Raw genomic sequence first — 27753 nt, 5'->3', positions numbered from 1 at the left:
GGTTATATATGGAATGGGGAATAGCCTATCTGCCTTCTGTCTTTTCTTGCCTGCAGGCTAGACTAGTCTGAGCTGAGCACTAACCTGATTATACAAGTTTGTTGAGTCCTAAATTTGGCCACCAGTGAAAGTCTAGTGAAATAATTTTTCCTTAAAATCTTTATGTGATGGAATGAAATCTTACTGATCCCACATGAGACCTAAATGCAGCAAAGTTCTCTTCATAGGAAATCTTTGTTGCTTAATTTAAATAATTACCTTGGCAACTCAACTGTCTGGGTAACAGATGGGCTAAACCTTCAAGTCCAGTGTTTAGACTTGCATCTGGGATGATTGTGAGTATCCTATTTCATTTTGGAAATGAAAGGAATCTTTGGAACATGTCTACCTTAACTGAGAGAGCAGAGTCTACTTCAGAATGAATTTAAGCTTTTTAATGTACGAAGCAAAGTAGCATGCATCTTTTTGTGTATTCTGATACTCCAGATACACTGTTATATATTGAGGCTTGTCTGAAAGGGGTAACCTGCTGAGAGGCACAGACGATGTGGGGTGGGAGGGGGAAGGGAGGCAGGGATTAACATGTATGAAATATTTGGGAAGGATATAAATTGTGTTAATTTTTTTTAATTAATATTTCTGATATTTCTGAGATAGAGCACATTTCAATGTGTTCAACAGAAGTGGTGCTCCAGAATTTCTTATGATGCAGGCACAGATAGTTGCTACAGCTAGTCTTTGTCATGGTTATTTTTGGTCTCTGATTTTCTCCCCCCATAGATTATAGCAAGTATAAAACATTCACATTACTTTACATAGCATTCTGCTTTGGAGTTAATAGTCTGTTCTGTGCATGTTTCTTCCAAGAGGTGGGAGAGAGTTACAGTCACTGATGGGGGGAGTTAAGATGGAATATTTCTAAGTGAAAGGAGGATACTGATGACATAAAGTCAAGTGATGAAGGAGACACTGACAAGGGACTCTTAAAAACAATTAACTTGATAAATATCTCAGTGAGACTAAGGTAGAGAAACCATGTGAAAACGCAGACTAAATCTTTTTGTATCCTGACAGGCAGCAAAAACACTTTTGAAGATCTTGCTCAGTTTTGATTTTCTTCCATGTTTTCAGCAAATCTGCTAAGATTAAAATATTTGCTTTTTAGATTTCAAAATCAGTCAATCTAGATTGATTTGAACTGTGTTTTGTTACATAATGATAAGAGAGGAAGACATCTCTATAGTAAGCACGTTTTGTGTAATAATATCTACCCTATCAGACCTGTGTGCCCATTAAAATAATAGAAATCTGCACAGGTTAAAAACATAATGTGTATTTCATTATGTGGATATATATGTGTCTCTGTGTGGATGTTTGTCTAAAATGAGTGTGTAATGGACATGCACAAAGTCATGCTCTTTTCCCTTCTGCATCTTTAATATGTACGGTAGGTCTAGATACCTTTTAAAGCTTTTTTGAATGGTAAACTTCAGGCATCCAAGCAGGAGAATGCAGTTGAGATGTGACTGACCTGCTTCTAAAGGGAGCTGCCCTGTGTGTGTGTGCGTGTGTGCAAGAGCTACGTGCTGCAGCATATCAGCCTTTTGTCATCCTGCGAGGATTGGACTGTACCATGCTGCTAAGTCAGGAAAACGAGCCGGGAACACGGACGTGGAGAGTTCACTCGCTCCTTTTGTGTATAATACCAGGTTTATATTGCAGTTATGCTAACTGTAGGTTCTTTCCAAAACTGAAATTGTTTTAAGATTAATGTAGAGCAAAATGAGGAAGCAGGAGTGGTTTGGTGACATTATTTTGACATGATTGGCTGAGGATTATGATGTAATAGGTTACAGTGCAGCCCCTTATAGGTTTTAAAATTAATTCCAAGACACCATTACAAAGAAAGCTTGACTCTTTTCTTGTATCTGAGCTTACTCAGTGAAACTTATACAAATGTACAATACTGTTTGGAATATGGAAGAACTGGATGTAGAATATCCTAAGACAGATATAAGTTGTGGCACAGACTTGATGTTTTACATAGAAATGGATCCACCAGGTAAAACTGCAGTCTTATTATAGAAGACTTAATAATTTTAGTCTTTGCAATAGATGCTGGAAAATTGTTACTGGATATGTCGGATTTCTTTACTTTGTTATTGACACAAATATTATTTTTTTTCATAAATTAGAATGAAATTGTGGTTTAGTGCATGGTTGTAGTAATTAGCATCTTAACATATACCTGTCTGCTTATTTAATTGAATTTTTAATTAATTGACCTGTTTATAGTTTTTTTAAATTATATCAGAGGTAGTTCTAGTCCTACTACTATATCATTAAAAAAATTGTATTTATTTTATTATTATTTTTGCTGTCTCGGTTCCACACTGTGCCTGAAAGGAGATGCTGTAGTATCACTCTTGTTTCCTGAAATACTGATTACAAATCATTGGTTTGGACTGTTTAAGGAAAAATATTTTTAAAATTTAGCAATATTAATTGAATACCTGTTATAGCATCATTTTTTTATATTGTATGAAAATATTATGCTATCCTGACATTCACTGCAACTTTAAAAACATTGTCTTTTCAGTCTGGTCATATTATACAGGACAGGAATGATGTACTTACTGAAAGAGCTGAGTTGATTTTTGATGCTGATTCCAGTGTAGTCCCCCTTGTTACTAAATCAGTGCTGCAGTATCTTCTCTGGCACCCACTGGTATACGTATGCAGCTTTGACATTGAGAAAAGGGGGATGTGGTTTTTAATCAGTCCTGCCATTTGAACATAATTTATTCTGTAGAATAATAAGATTAACACAAGAGATATTTGGGTCACAGATGGGTTTCTTAAACTGTTGGTTTGGGGTTTTTTCCTTTTTTCTTTTGCATATCATTGCACAGAATGCTAAGGATCACAAAAACCCAGTTCTTTTTGAAATATACATTATTGCTGTGGGTTTGCATTTTTTATTACTCAGCTTCTAGGTAAGAAAGCAACAAAATTCATCTAAGATTATTACATAGGAGGATAAAAAATATTTGGCATGTTTCATTATTTGTGTTCACCTGAAGGTAGTGAAAGAAGGTAAAAGCAAAGTTCAGATTTTTTTTCTCAAATGCTTTCTTCACAGAGGGAGGAGGTGAGTTTAGTGTTGTATTTTGCTTATAATACATTATTACAAGAGTAACATAGTTTTTTGAAACAGTGCAACTTTATTTTGAATTATTTCGTTTTCAGTACAGTATCTTGATTCGTCTAATGTCTTTTAAAAACTGTTAGTGATGGACAACTCTGTTTGGTAACCAGTCCTTTTTTTTCCTCATTCATAGAATCATAGAATTCATGTAGTAACATGTGATTTCAAGGAATATATGGTCATGTTCTCAGTGTGTTATAATCAACTTTTTTCCCCCCTTTCATTTACAGCACTGCCTCCTAAGCCACCAAAACCTAATACCGTAACTAACAATAGCATGAATAACAACATGTCATTACAAGACGCAGAATGGTACTGGGGAGATATCTCAAGGTAAATCAGCTCAAGATATATATTTCTTATGCTTGGCTTGATCTTGCTGTGCTATTCTGTGTATATGTATTATGCTTCAGGTGTAAAAAAATTAGAGTTATAAGAATCATCTTTAGGATATTTTCCAGCACAAACATATTACAGCTGGTTTTATTGCAAACATGACTAAAAAGTTACTGGCAGTCAGTTAGAATGTAGTATGCAAAATGATTGTTCTGTTATTTTAAGATAGCTATATGAAAGACTAGCATGAAAGGACAGCACCAAGAAATAAATATTTTCTTCCTGTCTTTCATCCAAAACCTCAACTGTAGGCACAATAGTTAAGAAATCAGACTAACAAGTACCATATATTAGCAACATTTTTAACTGTACTATATATAGGTACGCTAGGCCAGCACTGGCTGCTCAAATTGTACAGGTTTGTATGAACAAGCAGAAAGACCTTTGCATGAATAATAATTTTGTCCAGCAGTGAGAGGACAGAGTATGCCATTTTTATATCCCAGTTTTCTCCAGCAACTTTAAATGAGCTATTGAGTAATTGTATTTATTAAAATGGAGATCTAGAAGGCTTCTAAAACCAACCTATTTTAAACCAGAAAAATTTAGAGTACAGTGAGAGAATAAATGCGTGAGAAGTAACTGAAATGATTGGTTACTTTTGCTTTCATTTTAGGGAAGAAGTAAATGAGAAGCTTCGAGACACTGCTGATGGTACCTTTTTGGTACGAGATGCTTCAACCAAAATGCATGGGGACTACACACTTACTCTAAGGTGAGATTAGTTAACGCTAGGTCTGTAATACTTGATAGTAAAATGCAATAACTGCATTTAACACACAGCGTGCTTTAGGAAATAGTACTTGAAGTATACCTAACTTTTCAACATACTGTATTTGCAGGAAAGGAGGAAATAACAAATTAATCAAAATTTTTCATCGAGATGGAAAATATGGTTTTTCTGACCCATTAACTTTCAACTCCGTGGTCGAGCTAATAAACCACTACCGGAATGAATCTCTAGCCCAGTATAATCCTAAACTGGATGTAAAATTACTGTATCCAGTATCTAAGTACCAGCAGGTAATTTAGTCTATTTTCTTTGTGTGTCGCTTAAATACTGAGAAATTACTGCAGACTGAGAAGTCATTTATCATGAAGAACTTCAGTTCTGTAAATGCGTGAAAAAATAAATTGGGTGTTAAACCTGATATTTTTGTTTAAAAACAACTCCACACTTTGCATGTAAATTTGAAAATTTAAATACTGTGGATACATTATTAAGAAATAAACATCTTAATAAGTATCTCACTCAGTGATAAAATATATAATTTTCAGTATAAAGCTAAACACTTGCAATACAAATTTTCTTTTTGTCATTAATTTCTCATTTGCGTATTATGCATTTAGTATTATCTCTCTATTGAAGAAACAGGAATCACATTTCCATGTAATTATCTAGGCATTTTTAAGTAGTTTTATCTGGAAAATCTCTGCAATACAATTGTTTCATTATGGAATATCTTTCCTTCTGCTCATTATTCCAGGATCAAGTTGTAAAAGAGGATAGCATTGAAGCAGTGGGAAAGAAATTACATGAATATAATACCCAGTTCCAAGAAAAAAGCAGAGAATATGACAGACTCTATGAAGACTACACAAGAACATCTCAGGTGAGCTAGATTTGAACCAAAGGGAGAGTGGAAGACTTTGTAGATTTTGAAGAATATTATTGTGAATTCATGCTGCCATCTTCCTACTCCTCCCCTCTGCCACCACTGCCAGTGCCCTGATATGCTTGCCTGGAATAGTACAATTGCTTGCTTGTGTTTGAACACCCATCACCTGTAAACTTAACTACCCTGTACCCAACTCTGACAACTCCATCCAAAGCAAGTACATAACTATCTGGATTTACCAGCACTTCTGCATACTGACCTCATCAAGCTGAGTTTTCAGGGCATGTTTGCCAGGAAGCATTGCATTTTATTATTAGTTTTTGAAAGGTCTGGTTTATGTATGCAGGATAGAGATGACATGTGTAGATACAGTGCAGGAATAAAAAGCTACCTCTGTCCTTCTTTCAACTTAATCAATTATTAGCCACATCTTGAAGTGCTAGTGAATTAGTGTGGTTTTTCAGATCCAGAATCAAGACTGCTTCTTAAAATGTGCAGGAAATGCACCTAAAAATAATTGAAGAAAAGTGGAGAACTTCTGGCAACTTTAACTTGAATGACTAAAGACTTGGCTATCAACTAGGTGTGTAGTGGCAGGATAGGCTAGATGACCTTGTGAGACCTGTTCAGGCCAGTATCTTACTCCTTTATTTCAGAAAGTCAGCTGTACCTCTAAGGACATTAGTTGGTACAAAGGGCAAAGGGTGCAGCCATACAGCTCTAAGCATCACAAATAAAATTTATTTATACAAAGCAAAGATTGTAACTGGTTCTTTTTCTAGCAGTTCCACTTTCTTGATAAACCTCATTATGGAAAGCCTATCATTTTAGCCTTTTGGACAAGCCTGTTGTCTCCATGTCATAAGGCTTTGAAGAATGCCTTTTTGGTAAAGGGATATTGAAGTCTTGTTTTACAACATACTGAAGTGTTTCTGTGCTAGAAGCCAATAAATTTTCCCCTTTGTCTGATATCAACTGTAAAAACAATTACTTTTTTTTCAGGAAATTCAAATGAAAAGAACAGCTATTGAGGCATTTAATGAAACAATAAAAATATTTGAAGAGCAGTGCCAAACACAAGAAAGATACAGTAAGGAGTACATTGAAAAATTTAAACGGGAAGGAAATGAAAAAGAAATACAGAGGTCAGTATTTGGTTTTGCATATCAAATTGTGTGGTTTTTGAAAAAACAAACTGCCAAGTATAGGTGTGCCTGAAACTGAAGCAAGATGACAAGTTTAAAGTTGTTCAGTTGTAAGCAAAGAAGGCTCAAATAGGGTAGATGTGAACTTGTGAAATATGTAGCTACATCTAGGGAAGTAATCTGTTCCCTTAAGTGTCTACACGTATAAATAGCAGATTATAAAGTTATGAGTAAGAGACCAGAGTTTAACCTACCACATTATTCTATCCAGAATTATGCACAACTATGAAAAACTGAAGTCTCGGATAAGTGAAATTGTGGACAGCAGGCGTAGATTAGAAGAAGATTTAAAGAAGCAAGCAGCTGAATATAGAGAGATAGACAAGCGTATGAACAGCATTAAGCCAGACCTCATACAGCTGAGGAAAACAAGAGATCAGTACTTGATGTGAGTATCATGAATTAACAAATTTGGTTTTAAATTGTGGTTTTTTTAATGGTATCCAACTTTTGTGACTAAAAATTAATTTTATTTACAATTATTGTCCAGGTGGCTGACTCAAAAAGGTGTTCGGCAAAAGAAGCTAAATGAATGGCTTGGAAATGAAAATGCAGAAGAGTAAGTATTGAAAGATTTAAATATTTCTGGTGTTTCAAATCATCTTACACAGAAGTGAGATAAAGCATATTTAATTCTTGGACCACACAGAGGAAATCTCAGGCCTACTAACAATGCACACTGTTAAGGCATGACAGCTTAGCTAATGCCAGTATTGGAAAGGATGCTGTCTCACCCTCTACTCTCCATTTTTTCAGGAAAGTGTATAAGCAAGTTACTATAGCAAAGCACTGAAATGTAACTTGTGTCTTTATTCTTACCAGCAAAATTAAGTTCATGAAGTGTTAGTATCTTAGAGAGACGCGACATGGATGGATAAATTGTTCAGAAGGTCTCTTAGGTATGAGCAGCCTTTTTCTGAATTTCAACTGTTGTTACCGTATTGTTATCTTCTATAGTGGTACCCACATAAGTGTATCACATTACTGTTGGAGATAATAAATTTGTATATACTGAGGAGTGGGCCTTCTCTGGTTTTGTGATTTATTTAATTTTTCTGGAAAATGGCAGAATAGTATTCTGTCATTTCAGGCAATTTAGTATACTATAGCTTCTGACAGGGGCTAGAGTATTTTGTGAATGTAGACCAGATTTTAACAAAAGCGGGACACAAAATAATATCTAAAGTAGTAACAGTGAAGAATGAACAAATGGAAAATCAAAGTTGTCTCAGTAATATGTGTATAAACATTTTCTACCTATGTAGTTTCTTGTGTGTGCCTTTTATGCTGCTTGGTTGAATATACAACAAAAGCAGCCTTATGGCAATGACTCTTCAGTGGTTTTACATTCTAGCCTTGTCCACATCTACTTTAATTTGGCTTGGTTTATTGAGTCTCTTACTGTTATTCTAGAAATTGTGCTTCTCTGCTGTGGTAGAAGCAGGAGATAAAAATGACATACACATTTTAAAACCATGTTGTTTTCTGAGTATTAGCACAATTCAAAGATGATATGATGTAAAATATGTAGGCACCTGTTCCCAGTAGTACTCCTATCACTTAAACAGTAGAGAAAGAATAATGCCACGCCATGGCTTTAGTGTAGCATCAAAATAGTAAATGAAACTGTTTAAAGAACATCTTCCTCTTCTCTCACTCTGTGACTCTCCCTGCCAGCGATCCTGGTAACTGCTGAAAAATTAAACTTTTGATTACTCTTTTTCTGAACTTGTAATGCAGAAAAAAAACCAAACAGCAATATAATGAGCAGGATAAAATACAGGAATTACACTCTCTAGATTGGAAGTAGAGCCACTACTGCATGTATTTGACTATCATGCAGGTCAAAAGAGTATGAGGGTATAAGGGACTTGAAAAGAGTGTTACATGAAATAGAGGAACTCTTTTTCTTTATGAAAATTGAATTCTGGGTGAGATTGCTGATTTCTGTAGACTACTCTGAGTATCTTTAGAAAGACAGAACCATGGATGAGTGAGAAGTCATTTTTCCTTAAACCAAGGAAAACTGATTAAAAGCCTTTTACAGAGAGAATAAGTGCATAATCCAAACACAGACTGACTGCAAGCTGATCAGGAGAGGCAGGGCCCACCAGTGCAGGCTGCTGGGCAAGTGGGGAGCTCTGGAGCTGCACAATACCGAAGCGATGTCCACACAGCTGAATCAGGTGCATCTTCTTTCATGGTGGGCTTTAGCTCAGAGGGTTCTGTGTAACTCTGAAACAGCTATATCCTTGGTAGCTGATTTGGTAGAAAAGGCCCTGTATTATATGCTCTCTTCATAACCTGCTTATAAGGAGAGAGAGAGAAAGCACTCTACTATTGCACCATTTCCACAAAACCATCTCCCCTATAAATAATTAATCCGTCTACCTGTACAACTGCTCAGAGCTTCTCCAAGCAGCACCTGTAGTTGATACATTGCATGATTTTTTCATTGCTGACCAAGTGTTCGGATCTTTGGAAATCAAGCTGACTCAGAGGGTATTGATTTTGTTGGGCTTACTATTTATCAAAACAGCAGACAACGGTAGTAGTGGAGTACTGGAGTGCTCAGAGCAGGTTCTGAAAAATAACAGAACATCTTTTTATATTCTTCTTCATATTTACATGAGTGTTCTTCAAAGAAATAAGAAACAGAGCTTATATTTTAGTTTTATTCAATGGTTTGAACAGTGCAATATTACTTGGTTTACATTCCTAGTTTTACCAGGGAGGCATTGGACTAACCACTGATTTTTTTTCTTTTTTTGTACGTAATATGAAATAGAGACTATTTAATTAGTGGATTTTGCTCTGCTATGTGTTTCACGAACACATTTTTTTCCAATTTTGACAGCCAATACTCTATGGTAGAAGATGATGAGGACTTGCCCCATCATGATGAGAGAACATGGAATGTGGGAAATATCAATAGAAGCCAAGCTGAAAATCTGCTGCGGGGAAAGCGAGATGGAACATTCCTTGTTCGAGAAAGCAGCAAGCAAGGCTGCTATGCCTGCTCTGTTGTGTATGTACCCTAATTTGTGAATGATGTAACCAACATTTGAGAGGCCTACCTTGAGCTGGGGGCAGACAGACACTTGCATATGCATGATTCCCACCGGACCTTTGGGTTTAGAAAGTCCTGAGGCCATTCTCTTTGCTGCTGCATTTCCTACACAGCTCCAACCTGTACCACTTGCACAGATAAGCCTCACTCAGAAGGGAAACAAAAGCATGGGTACACTGCTTTCAATGCAGCTACTAAGTCCTGCCTATCTCCTGCCTCCCTAAGCCAGCATGACATCTGCGAATTTGGACTAAACCCAGGTTTTTACCATTATCTCACCACAGAAAAGAGGAATTCTATGTACTGACTAGCATCTTAAGATTTATTGCCAATACCATATTTTCTATGTCAATTTTACTGTACTTACAAATTAAATACTGGTTGTTTTTTTTCCTTTTTAGGGTGGATGGAGAAGTAAAGCACTGTGTGATAAACAAAACACCTACTGGGTATGGATTTGCAGAGCCATATAACTTGTACAACTCGCTCAAAGAACTGGTGCTACATTATCAACACACATCACTTGTGCAGCACAATGACTCTCTCAATGTCACACTAGCCTACCCAGTATATGCACAGCAGAGGCGATGAACATCTTAATACTGCGGATTGTTTGGTTTTTTCTAAAGAAATGATTTGACAACATTGAGGCCTCTGGAGAGAAAAGGTTTCTTTCAGCTTTACTCAAGAATTTGCAGTATCAAAGCTGTTTCAGATAGGACTAGAGATTTCCTTCACAACTGCGGTGCGAGAGATCACAGTAGTAAGCTGTGAATGTATGTTTGCAATCTGAAGTGCTTTTTGGTTTTTTTGTAATTAAGAAAAGAAAAACACGAGAAAAATCCAAACCTGATCTCCCTGCAGGGACATAGAGGCCTTTAAGCATGGTGCTTGTTTACGACCACTTCTGAAGCTTTACCAACTAGAACATTGGATTATCCAGGCACAAGGTATAAGAGGTCTGTGTCATTCAGTTATTGGAATTTCGTGGTCACAACCTAACTTGGAATGGTGTTGCTGCACTCAGTGGATCCAGACACACAGCATTGTGGATTTTTTTGGTTTCTGGTGAATGATATGTAGCAGAATGAATGGCACTTTCATTTCTAAGGGACACTTTAAAAGGACTTCAGTTACAGTATGTTGTTCAGAGTAATTGTAATAGCGAAGTGCCAGGAAGCGTTTTGTTTAGATGATTAAAAATCCTGTTTTAAGAATATATTTAAGACTGAAGAAAACAGGATGCTCGGTGGCATACAGTGTATAATAATGTACATAGTATTGGATGACTAACTATCATTGATGGAAACTGTCAATACCAGACTGCTTCTTTTTCCATTTTCTGTTTGCTGAAAGCTGAATTCTTAGACCATGCTATGCAATACTGAATTTTCTTTAGGCAGTAGTCTTCTTTCAAGCATATCTACAGGCTTCTTTTTCTTTCTTGTTTCCTTGTCTTCTTTTTTTTGTTGTTTCTTTTGCCTGAGAGTATTTTTCCTGATTATTTTTTGTTACTGATTTTCTTGTTTGTTTGTTTCATGGGACTTGCCTTTTTTTTGAGAGTTTTTGTTTGTTTTTCTTTTTTTTTTAATGTACAGGAAGCCAGCAAGGGTTGGCTTGAGAATTAAAACTATGAAATATTTTACAATTTTCTTTAGAAAAATAGAATATTGAGCTACTAGCTCAAAGTTTAAAAAGTTCGTAAATTTTTTTTGACGAAATATTTGTTGGGCAGTGCCTGATAAGCTTCAAAGCTGCTTTATTCAATAAAAAAATGTATGAACATTATGAAATATCACTGAGTCCAACAATACTGTTTCAGAGATATCTTTAAAATACGGTACCATACTACATTTGCTTCTTGAAGCATTTTGAACTTTTATCACAATTGTCTTTGTATTTGGAAGACAAAAAACAAATAGTGTATCCTTCTTTGATAGTGACTGCAGAAAAAAATGGGGATATTTTGCTACTGCAGTGTAGAGTGTAGATAGTTTAGATCTCAGAATGAATCCACCTTTCACAGTAAATAAATGACTTCTTGACCTGTGGCAGCATTTTTGTCAGCATGTAAAGATATTTTCATTTCATATGAAGGAACTTTCTCTAATCCGTTTCCTAGGGGCTTTTTTGTATTAGTATTATGGGGAAAAAAAATCTTCCACCTCTACTGAGAATGTTTGGATACAATATAGAGCTAATTAAGACTGGAATATGTCTTTTTTTGAAAATGATTAAGCTATGATACTTACTTTCAGAAGTTTGTAGGCTGAGGGAGTATCAAAGTGAACAGTTCCATAACTTCAGGACACCAGAGACTTACATAATTATGGTTCAGTTAAAGAAAACAAATACATGAATCCTACTAAACCAGATTTATTAGTAATTCTGGGATAATTCACTGTCTGGTTTGCAATGGTTACTTATTGTCCTGACCACTGAGGAAATTCACACATTGCAAATTGATAAAGTAACGAACTTTAGAGAAATCTTGGAAAAGATTTGACTAAGTGAACATATGAATTTATTCTTCCCCCAAGATTAAAAAAGGCAATACCCATTACCATTAAAGAGAGTTACACACACAATCAAAAGAGCAAGACCCATGGAGTTCTCCCATAAGAGCTCTGGTTTAGAGATACTTGTGTTTTATTTCTAAATATGCAGGGCTTTATAAGCTGTTGGAAATAATAAGAGGAAATTTGTTAGTCTCCAATGATCTTTATATTATCATTTCATTTTGAAATTGCTACTTCAGTTCTGACGCTATAAGGCTTTTGATTTTATTTTGATTTTGTACTCTTTTTTTTTGGTGGGTTGTCTTTGCTTTCCTATAGGTGTATTTTCTTACTAGAATTTATATCAGGAAACACGATTCAACAAATATTAATGTTTCATGATAGTCATCACTTAGAAAATTATTCTGAATATTTTTCCTGAATAGAAGTAGAATCTTCATCCCTTCCCTTCCTCATTCCACACTCTCTTCAGGCCTATAGGACCGTGTAAATTTGGTATACCAATAACTGGTTTTTACTGTGAAAAGCACCAACAATTACTCTAGCATGCCAGTTATACTATTGGGCTTCAAGTTACAGATTAGTTCAATATACAGCAGTTTAACACTTATAGCCATCCAAGATATTCTTTGGTCGTATATTAATTTCTGAATGTTAAATATTTTAAGAGTAAAATTGTATTTTTTTCTCTGTAGGCAAAATATATGTAATCCGAATTGATGTTTCACGCAGCTTTTGTCAAGAAATTTTATCATAGTTAAGGCATTTAGATCTAATTTTCCTCATATTAAGAAAACCCCTGCTATGTCAGTGGGCCATATCCTTAGCATGCCCTGCCCAGTATGGAATATAATTCCATACTGTATGGAAACATAATTCCTGTTTGCTGTGCAACTTCTCTTCATGTGTGGCTGTAGGAGAAAAAAAAAATAGTGTGTATGAGATTTGGCACTTGCTTTTCTTGCACAAGCAACAGTGAGAAATAAGGACTGTGTTGTAAGGATGAGTGCTTAGGGCTTCTTAAAGAGATGTTCTGCCTACACAGGGTCTATGCAATTTGCAGGGATCAGTTAAGTCCCTCAAATTGGCATGAGTGGGTTTTATTTGGTACTTACATATTGTGTGGCCTCTGCATTTCTCTCCCTCCTTAATGCACAAAGGTAAATCCTGCCAAAGGCCCTATTCACTGCAGAGTTGTTTGTCTTTAATGTACCATATTGTTCACTCCAGTTTTGATTTGATCTCAAACAGACTACTATATACGGGGGAAAAAAGCATGGGGATATAACTGAAGAAACACAGAGGTTTTTTTTCTGTACTTCTGTTGATGTGTAGCTTTTTCAACTAATATAATATACGGAAGGGGTTTGTTTTGTTACCTTTTTTTTTGGGGGGGGGGTGAATTTTTTGTTTTGTTTTAAATTCCTGAGGTATGCTGCACTGCAGCATCTCTTTCACAAGACCTTTGAAAGGTATGAGACATAGCAAAGAGAACCAAAACTCCCAAGCAAAATAAGTAGTTTCTGATTTACTTAAGTTGAAATTTGAATTTGCATGTTGGGGATATGTATCTGCGCACACAGGTGCACACTCGCTGTGTTAATGTGTGAACAGATCCCAGTATAGCTGCACTTTCACCTTTCATTCAGAACATGATAATTTTGCTGAATTCCGTAAGTGATGTCATTAACTTTGTTTAAAGACGCACACATGCACACTAGACCTTTGTGGGTGCAGCATGTTTCCAGATACAGTTAGAAAACTGAGTTTCTGTGTTGTTAGATAGTTTCTTAAAAAAAGCAAAAAAAAGGCAAAAAAACCTCAAACCAAGCTTGTCTGTATAGTTCCATTATCTAAGAAATTTTGTCAAGCAATCTGTAAAACCAAATCTTCAACTTTTTTATTTGATGTCAGCTGTTCTCTAGTGAGAAATGGCTTTGTCTTGTAATTGGCAATGAAATAATAATGCTTGGGAAAACATTCAGATGCTTCTAATGAGGAAAACTTCTGCCAATTTTCACACAGTGCTTTTGCTATGCATGGTATTAAGTTGGGAAAGTGAGTCCTGATACTGATTTTTTTCAGGATCACTTTAGAAATGGGCAGCTCAAAGCACAATGCCTCCCATGGGACAAGGTTCTAAAGTGCAACATTTTCTGTAGAATCGTGGTGTTCACTGCAGTTGAGACTAAACTGTGGGAGTTGGTAATGTTACATTGCACTTGTCCTGATGAGATTGCATTAGCTGCCCAAGATGCTGCTATTTTCTTTTTTATTCTTGTTTTTAAAAATAAAGCTCTGTTCTGTTAAATGTCTTTAAAATATTAAGATTACTTTGTTTTAAAATTGTCTTTTAGGAGGTGAAGGTTAAAGCAGGTTGTAAATTGCCTTTACAAGGCAACTGTGAAAACATGCCTCCTCGAAGTTTTGTTCAAGCTGTAGAGTTGATGGAGCTGTGTCTTGTTTTTGGGTTGCTTTAAAAATTGTAATAAGTCTTCAAGCAGAATAAAGGTTGTTTTGAAACTGCATTTCAGTTGTTGAGGCTTCCATAAGGACTGTGATGTCTCTTTACCAGCATCCTTGGGTAAATCTTCCTGTCTGTATGTGGCCTTCTTTGAAAATTATACCCAAATGCTCATATTATTAGAGGGAACTAGGGAAAAAATAGTTTTAGCAGACTCTCAGCCATCCTATGTCTTGAACTGAATGGGGTAGTTGGGTAGCTCCAAAATAGTCCCCTGTCAAAACAGTGTCAAAATCACAGTTCTGCTCATCTCATACTATTTCAAAAGCAGTACAATACTCATAATCTACCTCCTACAGTGCATTGTTTGCTTACCCTCACTATTGGTGGATGGTATTTGACTTTTTTAAGTCCATTCATATCTTACCCCAAAAGACGTCCTCCAGGTAAGTCAGCCAACCACTCTGGAAGCAGAAGGAGATTCCTATTCAGATTCTGTCCGAGGTTTCCATTCCAAAATTTGCCCACACTAATTTCTAAATACCTTTGACTGATGAACTCAGGTAGCACGGACTTGGAATAACTTTTAATAATCACAACATTGTCACGGGCCCTTAGAGATTCTTACAAGAAACTTAGATTAAGGACTACTATTATATTTTTACCCTGCTTAATAGAAAGTGAGGTTAGATCTCCAATGCATGTATCTGTTGCCTTGTTTCTGTTAGTAAGCTGATTCTTTTATACAGACATTTAGTTTATCTTGTTCCTGCCCCCCAAACCAATGCTGAGGAACGTAAAAGCTGTGCAGCCATAGACTCAACATCTAAAAATAAGGTGAACTAGGTGGTGAATTATGCATTGTCCGTCATCATCTGTTGGAGAAAAATTAAGACTGATGGATCATAATCTGCAGAAGTCTATGGACCAGCAGATTTCTTTCCTGTATCATACATTGTATAGAAATCACTCTTGGAAGACTGGAAAAGTAGTTTGCAAAAATGTCATTCTATTTTTGCTGTCTGCAGGTAAACACCCCCTCACTTTCCCTCTCTGCTTTCTTGCTAAGCTTTGATGGTCATAGAATCATAGGGAATATGAAAGACTGCTTCAATCTACCTTTGTGCAGCTACAAGTGGGTGTAATATTTTTAAGGATTATGAATGCTTATGGATTTTGGTTTTTTTCCTCCCCAAGTTGCTTGACTCGTGCAAAGTCATGTGTGAGTAACTTCACACAATTCCTATTGTCTGAGCTGTGAATCCTAAGAGGAAAGAGAAGATTTTAAAACTCAATGTCACCTTCTGCGTGGCTCTGTATGGACCAACACTGGTATTCCCCGGGCTGCAGATGGGGGCAGCTGGGCACAGAATGGCAGGGGCAAAGAGAGCAGCACTGCTAGAGCCCTGGGCCACCTCTCCCTGCCCATAATGGCTTCCTATGGAGGTAGCCCTCCCATCCACCATGGAGAAGAGCCCCTCTTGTTCACATGGAGACCCTTTTGAGATGATTACCACCAGGATGCACCTAATATTTACCACAGGGGCCCGATTCCCTAGTTTAGAGGGTGCAGACTGGGGAAATGGCAAACAGTGGGGCCTTGCCAGTATTCCTGAATGAAAAGAGGGCTAAAAATAAGTGGGTTTGCTTTCACTGCAGGGCAGCTTGTGGGGAAGTGGGATCACACATGATTCCAGACAGATGTGGGCTGTGCGAGAGGCACTAGGCCTTTCCTATCTCCTCTGAAAAAACAGAAAGAAGGAACTGTGGGAGCACTGCCAAGGACACAGTTCTGAGGTCTCTTTTTTTTAATCTCTTGGAGGACCTATGTCCTGAAATACAAAGACCACCAGACATAGAAATTCTTCAGGACCTTCTGTAAAAACAGATATTGATTGATCAGCCTCTATTCAAATTTTGGGTAATCTTTGCACAGACTAGCCTTTTGTCCTGTGATCAAGCAATCAGATAACCAGAAACATCCTGATAGTTCTTTGAAAAGGCAGGTTTTTGTCCGTGGCTGTACCAGGCCTCGTTTCCTGCCAGAGTGGCATTGCAAGGACTCTGCTTGTACCATTCTGTCCTCTATGAAGAAATTACCTTTACATAGTAAAAAAGGAGGCATTTAGGGCTACTGATTTAAACGTGCAAATATTTACATGAGTAAAATTTAACAGGTATCACACAAAAGGATCTAATACCTGTCATCCTCAGGTCTTTGAACAAAAAAATATTGACAAAACTGGACATGAATATAGTTAATTCAGATGATGATTTCACTGTTGTGTATTTGATATTCTTATCTCATTAGAAGACCACAGCCTGAGAAGAAAGATACTGAGTTCATACCTGAGAGCATTTTATCCTCTATAAATCCTCTATAAATGTTTGTTTTCGACATGGTTTACTTTATTTTTCACAAATCTTGTGCTTGGTATAAAACATTGTTGGATTAATCCTTTTGCTATTTTTTTTATGGTGTAACTACTGGAAGTCCTTCAGCAGGGTAGTCCATGGTGAAGTTAGGTGAAACAGACACACTGAGAGTCAATGTTTGGTGGTGACCTTCCCACAGGGAATCACATGTCTGGACTGTATGACAGGATGGTCCATCACAGCTGCCTGTCCAGCACTCAAGGCCATGATTCAGATGACTTTCACATGCCATCATGCCTGTCACTGCACTCAGGGTCATGAGGCTTAAGCTTTACCTATCTAAAAGGTGGGTATAGCAATTCTTTGTAGCTTGTTTATTGTGAGGCTGAGTGGAGACGTTAAAGAGCATGGTGTGGAAATATGAGAGGAATGCAAATCAGCAGCTATCAGGACTGGAGCCATACCAGGAGCAAAGGTGAAAAGGAAAGCTTCACACCTCTCACCACAGCCTCTAAGCAAGGACCCAGACTGCACCATGCTGGGCCTCCAGTCAGCCTCCACCTTCCCTGGGAAATCCATGCAGGATTATTACTCTGTTGAATAAAGGCTGCCACTTACAACAGCACCTGTTTGCAGGTGCAATTTGCTGCTCTTCCTTGTTTCAGAAAGACAGTGAATTTGAACATTTTGAAGTGGGATTCATTTCATCTAATTTTAAGCACCTAAAAGAAAGGCTTGTCATCAAAGCCGTCTGGCAAAACTCTCTTCACAGAGAGAGCCAGGCTATTCCTCAGGGTGATTGACCCCACCTACCTCAGGCACTATTCTTAGGATGGAGTGAATCACTCTATGAAGTCACTTCTTTGACTGGAGGGAGAGCCAAGGCAAATGGCTTATGCTAGATGTGCAACTTTAATGTGCCTCAGGTTAGATGAACTCAGTCTCTTCCCTGCTGATAAGCAGTTCAATTTTAATCTCTCCAGTACCAGCTGCAATGTCTTCTACTCTTGTATGTATGGCCAGTCTTCGCGAACGAAGATTTTGGGAAAGGTCTTTTACCTTTCAAGCCTGTGCAATGGATTTTTTAGGTGAGACACAGCTTGCGCTGAACTGAGCCCACCCTTTAATCCTAAAGTTCATCTGCTGGGGCCAAGCGAGCTTGGACAATGGCAGTGAGGTCCTCAGGACGTAGGTTTGTTTAGAGTCACCTTCTCATAGATGGATGGCCTTACAGGGCTGACAAGCTCCATCTGCCCGGGGGAGTATCCCTGACCGGGAATCGAACCCGGGCCGCGGCGGTGAGAGCGCCGCATCCTAACCACTAGACCACCAGGGGTCCCCCTTCTGCTCTTAGGCAATTAATTTGGGGCTGGAATTAAAATTGGTTTACAGAACTTGAGTCTTTCATGATAATTGTAAAGGTGACAGACAGATTCAAAAAGATGCTGAACCATATCAACCTTGGAGCTGTAATTCTAGACTCTACGCAGAGGAATCCAGATAAGCAGTAATGCCATGATACTGCCGCCTTCTCTGCCTGCTCCAGGGAAAAACCTGGCACTACCTCAGACCTGGCTTATCAGTGCCTTCCAACAGCCTGTGTTAAGGCTACACACCTGTCTTCTGAGGAATACCTTGGTCTCTTGCCAGCCATGTGGCCAGCGAAGAAGACATGAATGAGGAAGATGCTGCTGTTTTTTCCAAGTGAGGTCAGTTTGTTAGTCACCACATCTGTATTTCCTTTCTTATCCAGGGGAAATTTAGGAAACTTGACTTTCTTTCCTTCCAATTCGTCCATAGCCAAGACACAGAGTGGGGTATTATGCTAGTAAAACTAAGATAGAAAGGACTTTTGCCAAATTACCTCCCAGTCACACTGAGCGCTACCTTAGGGCAGGAGAGCTGTGTGAAACTCCTCAGACATCTATGGAAAACTTAAGAAGGTCCTGTGGTGGTTTTTGGGTACAAGAGTATATGCATACCTGTGTCAGTTAAACTAAATCTTTCAGTGAAGAATGTTCTACTGAGAAGGGTCTGCAGACTGCAAGGGGAGTTTGCCCATCCAGTGAAGTGGAAGATCTGGCCTTGAATAGCCTCAGTGGTTAGAGCAAATGCAGTGTCAGGTCAGAGGCAGGAACATTTTGGGCAGAAGATTCAGGAGCCTTGATGTGAAAAAAGAGAAGCTGTTAGGCAAACAGCTGTTGCTCAATGGGTAACAGGTAATGTAAACAAGAAAGCCACAGACTGTCAAACCACCCATGAGGGCCAGGATTCCTCAGGATATGTGAATAAGATCCTCAGAATGGGTTCACAGCACTGCACCTCTTTGTAGTAGGCACTGTAGGTTTCTGGACAAAAGCATATTGCTCCTATGTGAAAACAGACTGATCTAGTCGGTGAGTAAATGTGCACAACCACACTCCTTCAGGACTGTGAATATTATTTCAGAGAGGATGAGAGGACAAACTGATTTAAAAAAGGAAAAGAAAGGCCAAGTGTATATGAACACACACAATTAAATGATGTTGATATTTCAAAATTTCTTGGTCATCATTACCAATAACAATGTTACTAAAACTGAAATCTTGCCATGGTCCGTCCATTTCCCACTGTAATCTTGGCAGGCACAGATGACCCAGGTCTTGTCCATTGGTTCTCCAGTGGCAAAAACACCTCTTATCTGGCTGGGCCACATGTGCTCCCAGTAGGGTGCGGCCAGAGACTGGACCCAAGTTGTCTTCAGTTAGCGCAAGTTGCTTGGGTGCCTGCACATTCTTATGACAGCTGTATGTGAGAGCTCCTGGGTAATGCTGGATCCAAACAGCCATTTCAGGATGGGAGCAGACAGGAAAGAAAAGGGATTGCTATTAAAGTCTTGATAGAAATTTTTTCCACAAGAATGTCCTTTCTGGTATCACATACAGAAGAGCACATCCTCTGTTAAGGTGGTCAAAGAAGTTCCTTTTGCTGGGGAAGGTGGCTAACTGTGACAATTAAATGAACAAGTTTCCCTCCCTTATTTTCTCAACATCTATAGCAATGTGTATGCACATGCTCCCTTCACCACATCTGTGATGGAGATACCCTGACTGTAATATCTGTGAGCACCACCTAAGGCTGACCTGACATTTCTTAGCTGAATACAATCATTAACATGGCCCCAGGTCTGAAGGCAAGCTAACTAATGGAAAATGTGTTCAGCTTCTTAGCCAGTCTGTGACAATGAATAGTCTTCCTTTCAAAATGCCACACTCCCTACATTTCTAAAACTCATGTGTCCCTTAAAATTGGTATAAAATTTGTGAAAAGTATCTAGAGAAGGGAGAGAAATCCATGTCAGTCCCTCAGTAAAACATAACAAGCAAAACACATTGCTGCAGGGGTTTTCCAGAAAAGACACCCTGGAGCTTGCAAAGTGGGTCTACCACAGCTCTATCAGTGTATCCTTACTGTACGAATTAAGGATTTCTGGATCGGATTTCTTGTATTCATCTCCAGCCAAAAAACAAGGACTGCGGTCATTTTGACTGTCCTCAAATCTTAGTGTTCTGGCCACAGACAGGGAAGCTAGCTCTAGTAGCCAAAGCTGCTCCCACTCATGCACCTGGGTTGTTTTATGTGGCAATGGAGCTGCAAGGGAAGGTGGTGGCTAGCTTATGCCCTGATGTGAAATCAGGATGAACCTGAGAAACATGCCTGACCCCAGAAACTCAAAGAAATTGCTTCCCTATCTGGTAATACATATGTAGCTCTTGACTGATGCATGCCCATGGCCAATTCAACACGTGTATTTTCTTCTTTGCACTGATACTTTCAGATCTCTTTGGCTCACAAAAAGCATCAGCACATGTTAGGCAGCTGGTTTCTCCTGATTGTTTTTTTAATGTCAGCACAGTCTTGAAGCTGAAACAGTGGACTGTATACTCCCTGTGAGAAAAATACTGGTTAATGTGTGAGGGGAAAAAGGCTTTCCTTCCAATAGTTTCCTAAGCTGCCCCTATACAGTGGATCAAATTTGTGGTAGATCTACTTGAATGCAAGGAGAAGGGTCAAAGCAGAAAAATATTACCAGCTGTTCGTGACTAGTATTTCTCTTCCTATAGTCTTCTAAAACCTTGGATTTACTTATCTTTCCAATTGTGCTCTGCAGGTAGTTGAGGACAAAATTTTCCAAGCCAACACCTTCATCAGTTCAAAGTTATTGGTGTATTTGTGCTGATGCATTTGATAATCCAAGGTTATATTCCTGTATCATATAAATTATCCACTCAACAACAAAATGTCATCATTCTCCATCCTTTCCTAGAAATTAATTTAGTCATGGACCTTAAAAGAGACTAGAAACGTAAGGCTCATCGTGAACATATTAGAGTTGATCAAGAATTGTTCTGCAAGGGAAATTCTTATTAAAAAACCCTCATTTATTTCATATGAAACCTTCACAAGGGTTATGAATTCAGTAGAACTCTTTCAAAGTTCAAAATAAAAAGCAAGACTCCAGTTTCCATCTAATACAAACCTGTTAGCCAACAGTGACCATCTTAGTAGACATTTAGCATAGGTGAGATCTAGGAGAGTCTTCAGTGAGCGGAGGCTGAAAACATAAGATACTCTAGCTTTTCCACCAGGCTATGGAGTTTGTTTCAATCTGCTGGAACTTTTACTCCATATAAATAAAAATATTAATTGGAAAAAATAAAACTGATTATAATGCCTGGTCACTATGACACTCACCGGGGACACAGAGAAAAATGAATTCACATCCCTGCTTCAATGGTGACTCCATGTCTACAGCAGGAAAATTAGACAGTCATGGGCTGAGACAGGTAATTGTATAGCTATAAAGGTGATGATATTTTTCTACAAGCAGTTTGAGTTCTTGTTTTTTACTGAGTAGTACAGCTCATGAAATGATATCTGCATCAGAATTTTTTTTAGATCAATGTTTACATTTTGAGGCCTGTTTGATCTTCAGTGTGAGTCAGTCTTTGCATTCCAAAGGATCAAAGTTTAGAAAGCTTTTCTAGACTCATGAAGAACCACCTTATGCAATTGTAGATATCACAAACCTTCTGCTTTGGACAGATGTAAATTAAAAACAGAACAGGAAACCAAACCCCGCCAGGTCTAAATATGACACAGAAACCAGGCTGAACTGGTGTTTTCATGACTGTACTTTATCCACTCAGAAGTCAGAAGTATTTTGGAATCTCAGTTTTGGTTTTGTTCCTTCATGCTGAAAAACCTCAATACTGCTTAGTCTTTTGGCTCAGAAACATGAACATTTGAACACAGAAGTAAAGAAAACAACCAACCAACCAAAAAACCCCAACCCCAAAAAAACAAACAAACAAACAAAGGCCAATGGATGTGTTAGAATCTTTTATGGCTCTACAAAAACTAACTATAAAGCATAGCTAACTATTTGCTGATTGTAAACTCAGAGTTAGAAAAGACCCCTAGCCCTTGTTTTCAAATATTTTCCCTCCAGACTACTCCAATCCCAGCAGAAATTGATGTTAACTAGAAATGGGCAAATATATATGAGGGGACTGTGTGTGCCAAAAATCTTTTTAGCTTCACTGGCTCCATCTGATCCCAGCAGAATTACCTTGATACCTTATAGGTAGATCTGGCTGCCATTTATGTTCCTGTTTTTGCTGTTAAATTAAAGCAACTAGCACTTCCTACTTGCTAATCTAAAATATTTTAAAATGGTTTCTCCTTTCTTTACCACATTTTTAGATGTGACTGAACAAAAATCACTGCTCAGGCCTCCTAGCCTTGAAGACATGCATGGTCTGGTAGAGGAAGTCTTCTCCTGTCATTCACATGGGAGGGGTATCAAAGTCCAAAAATTCTGAGTGGGTGGTAGAATTGCACCAAGGATATTAATTTTGAAAAGCTGAGTAGGAGAAAAGTCACATTAACACTTCTATCAGATAATTACTTTTGGAGGGTATTGGAGGAGCACCTGTACAAATGTGTTCAACAAGCAAAATGGTGATCATATCCACTAGGCTATTTATTTTACAACTTTTTCAATAGTTTATCTAGCTCTGGTGATACTGCTTTTCTAAGTAAGAAAATGTTAATTATTAGTCTCACTTAATTTTGCTGCCACAAGCTCCTGTGGATTGCTTTTTTATTAGTGTCATACAAACGTTTTCCCCTTCTGTGCTTGACGGATTGCACCCCGTACACCTGAAAAATATTTGCAATTGAAAATAGAACTTGTATTTCCCAATTAGAGAGCCTGACTATTCTTACAGATGACCAAGTTTCATGATCCTTTGTTCATTGAATCTGAACGATAAGCTTGGTTTACATATATTGTTCACACAGGGTGGATTCCTTTTTTAATGTTCTTCTGCATGTTCATGTCCCTGTCTAAAAAATAACTGGTGGGAGTGAGAGAGAGAGGGCAAATTGACAGACTGATCAGATGCTTGACTTACTTGGTCATCAGCAATCCCATCCTTTCAGGACGGGACAAACAGTTGCTAATGAGAGCAAATTCACGGGGACTGGAGAATGGTGGTCACCTTATTCAGAAGGTTTAACATTTTCTGTTTCTTTGTGGAGAGAGCTGGGGTGGGGGTTGGGGAGGAAGTGTTTTTTTCGCTAGTGATAAGGACAAGGAGAGGTGTACATTTCCTCTTCTAAAAGTATAATGTACAAAGCTGCTTGCTTTGGGGTTTTTTTTGTGTGTGTATTCAGGCACACAGTACAAGTGAATGAGTAAATATCGCTGCTGGAGCATCACCTTTCACCATAAGCACAATCAGTCATCTGCCTTTTTTTTCTCAGGTTAGTAGTGGAAATTCACACTTCAGTGTTGCCTTATCAAAACTGAATCTGTGAGAAAGCCCTTATACAGTACCCAACCCAAAGAGGATCAGTTCCTAAGCTGGTAAGCAACTCAGCTGTTTCAAAGACAGTGACAATTTTTGACTGCACGTGATTGTGTTCTCCTTCATCTAGAAAAGCAGATGAAAAAGGTAGCAAAACTATTAGGTAGAATGACAAATATGGTTAAAGGTGTGGAGTAGCCTCACTGAGAGAGCACATAAGCTAGACTGGGATACTTTAATTTGGAAAAGAGGCTGACCAGGAAGTATGATAGGTACAACCACTTATGAAAGACAGAGAAGGCAAACAGTGGAAATTCAGTTACTGCTTCTTAGAACACAGGGTCCAAGGGCATCAGAAAAACTTAACAGGTGGTTAATTTAAAACACATGAATGCAAATAATATGTAGATTAACTGTGAAATTCTTTGACCTGGGAAACTGTGAATACTGAGGAGTGATTAGACAAATTCATGGCAGTCAAATACATCAGGACTACTGAACAGAAAATTGCTGCAACTACTGGCAGGCAATAAAATCCTTAGATTGCAGGTAAAACTAAAGAAATTATAAGCCACAGAAGTCATTATATGGGAGTAATCAAGCATGTGAAAAAAAGTTATGGTGATAATTCAGACTCAGACTCCTAATTTTTTAAGATTTTGAGGGTTAAGGTCATTATAACTTCACCTGCAATACTCAACTAGACATAGTTATTTAAAGTTCTATATTTAGAAATGGGGGGGGCGGTTGTTGTTGTTGTTTTGGGATTTTTTTAACGTCTCCAGGGGCTCATGACTGATTTAATAAAAGTTCTGCAAAAAAACTGTCAGAATGCCATCTCTGCAAAGCACTCACTTTCAAACTCTGGGGTGTACGGTACCATACCTACACATACCAAAATTACATCAAGTATTTGTTAACATAAACAAATAAGAGGATATTCTTGCCTCATTCTTCTGACCCTTTTCTTCAAGGGTAAAGGCAACCTTAATTTCTAGTATTTCTCAGCTTTTACAGAGGCATTCTAAGAGGCTCAATTTTAAACAAGATGGAACATGTTCACAGCTGAAATCTAAATGGGTAAAAGGGTTCTGCATCCCTGTTGAAGTGTTCTGCTTAAATGTTTCATCCTTAATGCAATCTATACTGTGCCCACAGCAAATGTTCCTTCCAGCTGCTGTTATTCCCATTAACAGAAAGGGGAAGAATTAAGGTACTGCACTATCCAAACACGTTGAAGCCAAGAGTTCATTAGCTGACATCCAATATGGAGTGGATTTTAATAGATTTGGTATTTGCCTGCCCATATATGCAGAACTCATATTGCATGAAAATAACATTCAGTTAGTTAGAAACATTTTCCTGTTAATTTAGTCCTTTAAATTTTCAGTCGCTCAAACAGGTTTCCCTCCTGCTTTTCATTCTGGAAAACTCCCCAGATAGGTTAAAAAGGAGGATTTTTTCATCATTACCCTGTGTTCAGCCTTAAGGGGAAGTTTTGTCTTGAACTGGAAGAAGGTAAACTAAATGTCCTAGGATCATACCAGATTCAGCCCATTATTCTCTGAGTTATCATAGATCAGTTATTGCATTTCCATCTGATGAATTTCTAAATTTTATTCCCTCCTGCCATTTGTCTCTTTTGTCATTCTCCGTTACTTGACTAAGTATGAGTAAAATAGGATCTTCTTCTATTTCCAAACACTGGAAATACAAAACCCAACTAACCAAACAAAAACAACACCTCCCCTCCGAAAAATCAACCAAACACAAATCTTTCAAATTAAGACAGTGACAGGTCAACTTTCCTTCCAGCTTTTTAGATAAAGAGTCATAGTAGTACAAAATTATATCATCCTGAATAATTTTCAAGGCAGATATCGCAGTTCTTCCTATTCAGTGGAATAAAGATATATCTGGCATTCATTCCAGGCTCCAGGTGAAGCTTTCTCAGAGGAGATACTATGTTAGATGAATCTGTCAAACTTTGTACTATCCCCAGTCTCACCCAGTAGCCTCACACCCATTTTACTTCATTTTTGGCCTTGTGTGAGAATAGGAGTTAATTGAGAGCAGTCTACGTCTATCAGACCAGGCTGCTTATGGGAATCCCACTGATGACTCTCATCAGCTTGTCTCATTTGGTCTAGATGACTCTGGGGAAAAATAGACACAATTCACCCAAAATACTTGTGTACCAAAAATATATTCATCCCTCCCTGGGAATATGGGTGGGTTCTTCTCTTCTTAGATTCTTTCTTTTTTCTTTCGTTCTGCCTTTTCTTGTGGTCATCTGACTACTACACTTACACAGTGCATTAGGCAAGCAGGAATTCATTTGAGTGTGTATTAAAATACCTAGTCCAAGCTTGTCATTGCAATTGGTTAAGTTTCTTCTTTTTCTCTGTTTCAGCAAAGCCTTATCTCTTAGCTTTCTGTCACAAGACTCTTTGAGGTGGGGAGGAAAGGCATGAGAGAACACTTAATCCATATGAAATTAAAAGTAAAAAATTAGACACGCAGAAAAGGAAAAAAACTTCTGAAAGTTAAAAGAAGCAGTTTCCTCAGGCTCTGTAACTGCCAAGCTTCAACTTTTAGTGTCTGGGAGGAATGACCAAGGACACTGTACTTCTGGAAGAGCGTTGTGATATTATAACCACTCACCATATTCAGCAAAGCAGTATCATTACCAGACTCCATCAATACCAGTCTCTTTTGTGGAAATTATTATTCTCTATAGAAATAATTAAACATTTACTACCCCAGAGCAAGGATAGGCAATTAAGAGGGGTATGATGGCCCAGTAGCTATATCTCTCACTGGGGGATATAGGAGAACAAAATCCTACTCTAGCATCTATTTAATTATTTATATGCCCTTGTAGACATTATTTGTCTATTATAACACTAACAAAAGTTCTGATTTGGCAAAATCTTGTTTCAAGTAGGTATTAGCATCATGGTGAAAGTACTCCACTATACTGGGGAAAAGATGCTTCTTGATTTCTTAAACTGACTTGGAAGCTCATTAGCAATTAGCCATTCTAGTGAACATAAAACTGATCTCCCTTCCCCTTGGGTTTTTCTCCACCAAACAACAATAATATTATTAATATTTCTTTCACTTTCATGAAAAAAAAGCCAACTCTTGCCTGCCACTCATGTGGCAACAAAATTACGCCCAAGCTGATGGGTTACATTATCTCATTCGACACCTTCTCAGTGATTTCTGGAGTATATAAAAAAGCCATGAACTGTTGTAAATTCATTTTGAAGTCCCCTGAAATGAGCTTTGCTTGTGGAGCTCTTCAGCAGTGTGACATCACCTTGTCTTATTCAGGTAAAACAACCTCAAAAGGAAATTGAGGACTTTAAAAGCTCTGGGTGAGAGTGGAGAGACCAAAAGCTCTGGCCCCAGAATCAAGCTTACGGAGTAGACTTTGTTACAAATCAGCTCAGCTGAGAAACAGTTTGTTGAGTATTACTGAGAGAATAGCTAACAGCAGGATAGTTTGATTAGAGACATGGAATTAGGTGAAGGAGTGGCTTAAAATAAACTGCTTAGATATTTTAAAGCTATGACTTAGGAAAGTCATGAATAGGAAAGCTATGAATAGGAAAGACTGGGAGAGTACTTTGGATATATTTTTGTTAGAATTTCAGAGAAAGCACTCAAGAAAATTTGCTGGTGGCCGAGGCTGTGTGGAGAAGGAAGTCATGCCAGCACGAGCATAAGGCACTGGACCGGGATATCAAACCCCAAAGGGCTGGTGCAGAAGGGTCTCTCCCATGGGAGAGGATGCTTAGCAGGGCATGGTTTAGGAACTGCCCTGTACATATGTTATTCTAGTTTGGAGTAGGAAATCTTTTTCATAGCTTCAATAATGCATTATGATTGCAGATTACCTCAAACAGAAACTGAAACACTGCAACAGCAAACATTATCAGCTGCCAGAAACCTCTGGGAGGCAAAAAATCTGTATCATGCTGCATGCTTGGGATGGGCTTGCAGCAGTACTGATACTCCAATTTTCACCCCTCAC

At 38.0% G+C, this 27753-nt stretch overlaps 1 protein-coding gene and 1 long non-coding RNA gene across 7 annotated transcripts in view; one reads left to right on the top strand and one right to left on the bottom strand.

The window, feature by feature from the left end:
* PIK3R1 (phosphoinositide-3-kinase regulatory subunit 1) overlaps positions 1 to 14545 on the top strand; it is a 59724-nt gene extending 45179 nt beyond the window's left edge. For 3 of the 4 annotated variants that reach the window (XM_027671356.1, XM_027671357.1, XM_027671359.1), the window contains 9 exons: positions 3439 to 3541; positions 4221 to 4319; positions 4447 to 4627; positions 5092 to 5217; positions 6226 to 6368; positions 6640 to 6816; positions 6919 to 6987; positions 9286 to 9456; positions 9900 to 14545. In XM_027671356.1, the coding sequence (XP_027527157.1) occupies positions 3439 to 3541; positions 4221 to 4319; positions 4447 to 4627; positions 5092 to 5217; positions 6226 to 6368; positions 6640 to 6816; positions 6919 to 6987; positions 9286 to 9456; positions 9900 to 10089 (1259 nt within the window). In that variant the 3' untranslated portion in view covers positions 10090 to 14545. Of the gene's footprint in view, positions 1 to 1517; positions 2063 to 3438; positions 3542 to 4220; positions 4320 to 4446; positions 4628 to 5091; positions 5218 to 6225; positions 6369 to 6639; positions 6817 to 6918; positions 6988 to 9285; positions 9457 to 9899 lie in introns of those variants that run through there. The other variant, XM_027671358.1, reaches the window with a different exon arrangement.
* Positions 698 to 20395, bottom strand: LOC113961222. 3 transcript variants are annotated; one of them, XR_003532249.1, is made up of 4 exons: positions 17671 to 17834; positions 14857 to 14945; positions 2638 to 2806; positions 698 to 1136 (listed from the first exon to the last, which is right to left on the bottom strand). It is a non-coding gene; the product is annotated as an uncharacterized LOC113961222 (long non-coding RNA). The 3 variants fall into 3 exon arrangements; XR_003532248.1 differs by lacking the exons at positions 698 to 1136; positions 17671 to 17834 and adding an exon at positions 20308 to 20395 and having other exon boundaries at positions 2480 to 2806; XR_003532247.1 differs by lacking the exon at positions 698 to 1136 and having other exon boundaries at positions 2480 to 2806.
* Positions 20396 to 27753: the final 7358 nt, after the last annotated feature.

Source organism: Neopelma chrysocephalum, unplaced genomic scaffold, assembly GCF_003984885.1.
Source record: "Neopelma chrysocephalum unplaced genomic scaffold, ASM398488v2 Primary Assembly neopelma1_97102, whole genome shotgun sequence".
NCBI lineage: Eukaryota > Metazoa > Chordata > Aves > Passeriformes > Pipridae > Neopelma > Neopelma chrysocephalum.
Note: the sequence above shows the minus strand (reverse complement) of the source record. Positions and strands in the feature narration are given on the sequence as shown.